General features: G+C 60.9%; 1 protein-coding gene across 1 annotated transcript; it reads right to left on the bottom strand.

The window, feature by feature from the left end:
- Positions 1 to 626: 626 nt before the first annotated feature.
- On the bottom strand, positions 627 to 4,098 carry IFI30 (IFI30 lysosomal thiol reductase). The gene is made up of 7 exons (XM_047830236.1): positions 3,901 to 4,098; positions 2,719 to 2,901; positions 2,562 to 2,636; positions 2,221 to 2,313; positions 1,248 to 1,400; positions 1,003 to 1,056; positions 627 to 918 (listed from the first exon to the last, which is right to left on the bottom strand). Exons 1-7 carry the CDS (start codon positions 4,027 to 4,029, stop codon positions 856 to 858), a joined length of 750 nt encoding a protein of 249 aa, XP_047686192.1. The 5' UTR covers positions 4,030 to 4,098; the 3' UTR covers positions 627 to 855.
- Positions 4,099 to 6,478: the final 2,380 nt, after the last annotated feature.

Genomic DNA, 6,478 nt, shown 5'->3' with positions numbered 1-6,478 from the left:
TATTTATTTTGAGAGAGGGCGCAAGTGAGCAAGGGACAGAGAGGGGCAGAGAGAGAGGGAGACAGAGAGAAGCGGGACTCACCCGAAGTGGGGCTCAAGCTAACCTGATGCGGGACTCGAACTCACCAACCGTGAGATCACGACCTGAGCCGAAGTCAGATGCTTAACCGACTGAGCCACCCAGGCGCCCACGGCTCCAGATTTTGCTGCTGGCGTGGTCTTTGCACTCTGTTCCTCTTGCCTGGAATGCGGGGATCCACCCCCCTGCCACTAGTGAACGCCTTCTTCGAAACTCCCTAGACACGATCCCTGTCCACCTTCTGGCTCAACTCCTATTAGTGCGGGGTCAGCAAAAGGGAACGGTTAGTGTTGTGGGTTGAATTAATGAATACCTCCTCTGCCCAATGAACTCTTACTCACCCTTCAGAACCCGAGCCCCACTGCCCCTATTCCTACGCAGAGCCTTCACTCTCTCTCTGGGCTCCTCCTGCCCTGGTGCCTCCCTCTGGCCCATCTCTGCTCCCTGTGGGACCAGGAACGTCTGTCCGGCTCTGCATTCCCTAGAAAGGAGACTTCTCAGGGGTCTCGGCATGGTGTGGGCCGGAAGAGAGAGATTTGCGAACTTATCAAATGAATCACAACATCCAGAAGTGTTTATTAAACTAGTTTCAAGGTAGCACCGTCACCAGTGGGGCAAGAGTCTTGATGTCGGGGCAGGATTCTGAGTCTGGGCTTCGTGGAATGTGTAGAAATTATCCGGATGGTGAGTAGCAGCCGCTGAGAGTCAGGGATCGGAATAAAGGGGGGCAGTGCTCTGGCTCTTCCTCCATCAGCTCCCTTCGAGGGCGCCAGCGGTCACTTGAAGCAGAGTTCCCTGTGGGAGCTGGCCACGGGTTGGCAGACATCTGGCTTCTCACCCTGGAGGGGACAGCCGTGAGCTGGCGGTCCCGGAACGAGTCCCTACCCGCCCCCAGCGGCCCCTCTGTCCCCCTTCCAGCTTACCTGGTACAGGTGGCAGACGAGGCTTAGGAGCTGACTCAGATCTTTCAAGGGTTTCTGCACAAAACACGACAGGAAGTCGTACAGTCTCCCCGGCTCCACTTGCCCCAACTAACCTGAGTCTGGCCCGGAAGGGGCTGCAAATGGCTCCGAGTCTGGCCCCTGCCTCCCAGACCAGTGGGCACATCCATCATCCTGGTCCCTGCCCCGGGGCCACACGCAGGGTTCAGGGTTCCGAGAGCTCTTACCCCATTGACGACGACCCAGGGCACATACTCGTGGCGAGGCTGCAGGGCGTCTGTAAGCTGGGCGTTAATGTGCAAGAGTTGCGTGCCGCGGTCCCCCATTGCACACTCCATGATGGTGTCCGGGGACACCTCCGGAGCATAGATCTGCAGGCACTGAGGGTGAAGAAGGGTTGCTGGTGAGCTGGAGCATTGCCTCAGCTTCCTCTGTGTTATCTCCCCAACGGTGCCTCCTCCAGTCCCCCCGAGCCAAGCTTCTGTTTCCTCACTGGCAACAGGAGACGTTTGGGTCCACAGCAATGCACCAAGACCCATAAACAGCAGGTGCTTAATATTTGCCTGAGGGGAGGCCCCCAAGGCGGGAGTCCGACTGCTCTCCCTCTCATGAGACCAGACCTGCAGCCCTTAGACTGGCCCCTCTAGCGTCTCATTTTCCTCGGAGCTTTCCTATGTGCCGTTCCCTCCACCAGGAACACCCCTCCACTTCCTTCTTCAGCATCTTCTGAGTGCTCCCTCCTCCTCACTCTTCTGGCCCCGCTATGACTCTGCAGGGCTGCGGGGCATCCCGGGGTGAGGCCTCTTAGGCGGTCCAGATGTTTGATGAGTGAATAAACGATCGGCATTCATGAGTTACTCCGTTGGGAATTGTTTCTTCATAACCCTCCCGAGAAGTAGGCGGGCCTGTCCCCGTCATCCTCATACCCCAGATGAGGATCATCATCCGTATGCCTGTACGTTTCTGTTCATCCAAGCCCAGTTCAGAGGCAGCTCCTCCAGGAAGCCCTCCTTGATGTACCCCTGCCTCCAAAAGATCTTTGTTCCCTTGATTCAGAGATGTGAGGCTTCCCGAGGGAAGGTCACTTTCCTGGGGCTACAGAGAGAGTGGTGGTCGGGCCAAGACTTGAGCCTGGGTCCGTCTGGGTACAGGGAAGCCCAGGGCCTCCCAACCCGGGCCAAGGGGAGGGGCGTGGCTCACCGGCTTCAGGTTTTTCTCCATGTCATCCATTTCCTCCAAGCAGACAATGGTCAGGAAGGCCATATTCCTCTCTAGCTGGTCCCACAGGCAGGCCTGTGGGATAGGGAGGAGACAGTCAAGGGCATGAAGTGGGCCCAGGGCACCCCTACCTACACCACTCTGGGAGCAATCGCGGGTGTTCACTAATAAAGGGGTGAACGAGGATATGACTCAGTGGAGGCACGCAGGCAGAGGATGGGGCCGGTTCCAGTCCCTTCTGAGCCTCGCTTCGGCCTTCCCGACAACGGGCAACGTCCCCAGCCTCTCGCCCCCACCGCTCGGGAATTCGGGGAGCTGCTCACCTCCACCTTGTTAAGCTTGCATTCCTGCTCACCGTGCTGGCATGTGAACTCCCACCTGCCGCTGACATTTTGCTCCTGCAAGGCAGCTAGGTGAGTGCTGGCTGGCCCGCCGGCTGCCCCCTCCCCTGGCGCCTCAGTTTCCCCAGTGCCAACGTACCTGGGCATTTCCATAGGGCACCAGCGTGACGTTGAGGATCTCCAGGACCATCAGCCAGGTCGGGAAGAGTTCTCGGATCAGGAAGGACCGGCAGCCGGGGCACAGTGCCTCGTAGTAGAGGCTCACGTTGACAGGCGGGGATTGTGACTTCCCGAGGGGCCCCTGTGGGCACAGGTCCCCAGCCTGTGTGGGAGGAAGGGGTGTGAAGGGAGTACAGCCCCGCTTGGTTCTCTTGAAGAAAGGTAGCTGCAAACAGTAGGTGCTCCATTTTGCCCTCCTTTCAGACGTTGCCAGGTGGAACCCTGACCCTAAGGCTTTATTGCATCCCTAAGTCTTCCTAGTTTTTCTGCAAAACAAAGACTTGCAAACAGTAGGCACTTAATTTATGCACAGCTCTTGCTTTCCTTCAGTTGAGGTGAAACCCCTGGCCCAGGGGAACTGTATGCAGTAAGGACCGAGGCATGCACATTTCTGGTCACTGCCCTCAATCCTGCCTTCTCAGAGGTGCATACCACAGGAGACTAATTCATGCTCATTTGTTGCCACCTCATCCCCCAGAGCCTTGGCCCCCGAGCTGAGCAGGGCCCTACCCTTGCCGGACTCCTTATTTATTCTTCCTCTTAAGGGGCCCAGGTGAACCCCTCCCAAACCCCACTGCAGAGGCGGCGCCTAATATGTGCTGATTTCCGGTTTCGGCTGACGGATGGCAGCAGCCAGTGTCTGTGCAGCAGTGAGCAAGTCGCTCAGCCTCCGGGACAACTGCTTGCTCGGCCCCAGAAGCACGCGAGCTCTTTCTTCCCTGGCCGGAATGCACCCAGTAAGCAGCACCTGCAGGGTCGGTGCCACGGGCAGACTTATCTGGGCTTCCCCTGGCATACAGAAGGAGACTCCTTTCCCGCCCCAGACGTACACAGTAGGTGCTCAATGCACCCCCCGGGCTGGGCGGGCGGGGGTGGGTGGAGGACTGCCGGAGAGTCTGGGACGCGAGATGGGAAAGTGAAACGAATCCGAGCGCGGCCACGGTGCCCGCGGGTGGGGTTCGGTACCCGCCGGGACAGCGTCCCCGGGACCCTAGGCTTTCCCGGCAAAGTCCGGGGAGAGGGGAGGAGCCGCCTGTCCTGCGTCGCCCCCTGCCTGGGCGTCGGTCCCCCCCCGGCCCACCCGCCGCGTCGCCATCCCTACCCGGCAGGCGGCCGCCCCCTCGGGGAGTCTGTCCAGCGAGGACGCCCGCGCCACCGCGGGGACCCCCAGCAGCAACAGCAGCAGCAGCGGCGGCGGCGGCAGGAACGGCAGGGGTGGCGACGAGGCCATCACAGCCGGGCCAACGTGCGGAGGCGGGAGCAGCGGCCCGGGGAAGGAGCAGCCTTTAACCCCGCGGTGGCCCAGCCCCCAGCCGGACCCGCCTCCCGATGCCCACGCCCCTGGGGGCTGGGGCTGGCGTCTCTAGGTACCTATTGACCTCTCTGGGTCCCTGTCCAACCTGTCCCCCACCCTCCCGCCAGGTGCTGGACCCGCCATCCCGAGGCCGTGGGGCCGCCTTGCCATCTCTCTCGACCCCTCCCAGCCCCCAGGGTCGCCCAGTCACGTGAGGCTGGGGCAAGAACTCGGGGAGCAGAGATTAGGTGGAGGCTTCAGAGATAGACACAGAGAGAGGGAGGGAGGGAGGGAGAAAGAGAGAGAGAGAGAGAGAGAGAGAGAGAGAGAGAGAAGGGTCTCCATGGGCCCACAGACAGCTCTGGGGTTGGCCAGGGTGACCCAGGTCCCCGTTCCTAGCCTGGGAGCCCCCTCTCCCTACCCTGCTCTTATGGGGGAGCAGGGAGGGGCTGCACAGCCTGTCCCCGCACCCCAGCCTTGCGCGGGGAGCCCCTCACTCTCGACCATGGGACCTGCCCCTCGCGCCCCCTCCTCCTCTCAGGCTCCCCAGCCCCGACGCCTCAGTGCCACCAAGCGTGGTCCCGCGGCGCTGACTCAGGCTTGGCCACAGCTGGGCCAGAAAGCAGAAGCCAGTGGGGGGAGGGCCCCTCACTTCTCTGGGTCCTCCCAGCCCTGGCTGGGGTGGGGGTGGTGGGCAAGAGGAAAGCTAGAGTTCCTTCTCTCCTCCATCCAAAGCTTGGGGGTGTGTGTGGGGGGGTGAGCATCCAGGCCTGCAGGGAGCTCCCATGGGAGGGAGGGGGGTTGACCGTGGGGGACCCAAACGGGGTTTGTCTCCAGACTCCACTGGACACCTCAAGCGATGGACCCTCAGCTTCCCCTTCCGTAACATGGGGAGAAGAGTGAAGTCTGGGGAAGAAAGCCACGTGGTGGGCTCAGAGGCAGAGGGAGGGTTGCCCCAGGCTAAGGGTGGGGTGGCCCAGCTGGAAAGGTCTTGGGAGGTGCAGGCAGAGACTAGCCTGAGGTGGAGGCTGGGGGTGATGAGGGAATAACCCAGACGTTCAGGCCTTGCAGGGCCTCAAATACCAGGCATGACACAGGACCTGATCCCACGGGAGGAAATGCCCAAACCTGGCCCAGATCACAGCCAAGTCCCCAGCTCCCCAGCTCTGCCTCCTTCCGGTCTGGGAGAAGCCCCAGCCTCCCAGCCTGGTGTCCATGGCAGCAGCTTTGGGCGGGGGTGAGGGGGTTCCCTAAAGTCCCCACGGCTGGATGGTCCTGCCAATTCTCTTTGAACCCTTTTGATGTCTCTGGAAGAGGAAGCCCTACAACTTTGTAGAGTTTGTGTGCACTTGCGCCAGGCAGGGCAGGCGGAAGAAATAATCCTAAATTGCTACAAGTTTTCCAGTGGTTACTAGGCCCCAGCCCGATTGGATGAATTCCCAGAGGTAACCTCATTCCTTTGCTTATCCAAGCCTTAAGAGACTTGCTCTTGGGGGTGGGAGTAGCAACTATTGATCCTACTTGGTGAGAGGAATCTGAGGGTCAGATCCTCTGGGGAGAGGATCAGAAAGGGGGGGGGGGACTGTCCCAAGGAAACAGCAGGTGGCTGAGTGTAGGCACCTGCTGGAGGCCATGTGGGCTGTTACCTCTTGTCTCCAGGCTCAGCCTGCTGGTGTCATGGGACCTAGAAGGTGACCTTTATCCTGTGTTCCCCCATGCAGTGGGTGAAGACCACAGGGGAGACAGCGTCTGGGCTGGAATCACTCACAGGGCACAGCAGGGACAGCTCTGGGGAGAGCCCGGGCGCTCAGGCCAAGGGAGGCAGGTCCTGCCCCTTGGAGCCCAGTGAGAAACAGCTCAGAGGGCAGCTTTGTTCATTTATCCTGGGCTGCTGCAGGCATGCTGGGCCCTGACAGGTGCCAGCCCAGAGGGGAGAAGGCAGAAAGCTTACTCTCTGTAGGGGGAGGGGGGAGGAGAGGGGAGGGCTGAGAGACCGGGACCTTGGGGAGGGGAGGATGGCGAATGGTCAAGGTCAAAGACACCATGAGGCCCCAGGTCAGTGTCCTCTGGGACCTGGAGGCCTGAAAGTCAGGGGTGGGTGTGGAGGGGGTCAGAGGAGAGTCAGCAGGGAGGGGCTGGCACTGAGGGCTTTAAGGACATGGCGGGGGAGGCTTCTGAGTGTGATGAGAGGGTTGTGCTATCGACCCCACTTGGCAATGACGAAGCTGCCCATCAGAGGGGAGGCGGCTTTCCTGAGGGCCTGGCTGGTAGCCGTGGGCTGGGACTCAAACCTGGGGGACAGCCTGGATGCTGGTGAGAAGCCAGGCTGGAGTCTGGGGTGCCTTGAGGAGGCCGTGGCGCAGGGCAGAGCTCAGGGTTTGAGCCT

Source organism: Prionailurus viverrinus, chromosome A2 (genome assembly GCF_022837055.1).
Source record: "Prionailurus viverrinus isolate Anna chromosome A2, UM_Priviv_1.0, whole genome shotgun sequence".
NCBI classification, from domain to species: domain Eukaryota; kingdom Metazoa; phylum Chordata; class Mammalia; order Carnivora; family Felidae; genus Prionailurus; species Prionailurus viverrinus.
This window is presented reverse-complemented; position numbering and strand designations above follow the sequence as displayed.

Bases quoted from the DNA above. Each gene is read 5' to 3' on its own strand.
- IFI30 (XM_047830236.1), bottom strand. From the start codon at position 4,029: ATGGCCTCGTCGCCACCCCTGCCGTTCCTGCCGCCGCCGCCGCTGCTG. The intron at 2,314-2,561 runs GTGAGCAGCTCC...CCTATCCCACAG, and splicing joins GCAAGCTTAACAAGGTGGAG to GCCTGCCTGTGGGACCAGCT. The intron at 1,401-2,220 runs GTGAGCCACGCC...CTTCACCCTCAG, and splicing joins TGGAGAAAAACCTGAAGCCG to TGCCTGCAGATCTATGCTCC.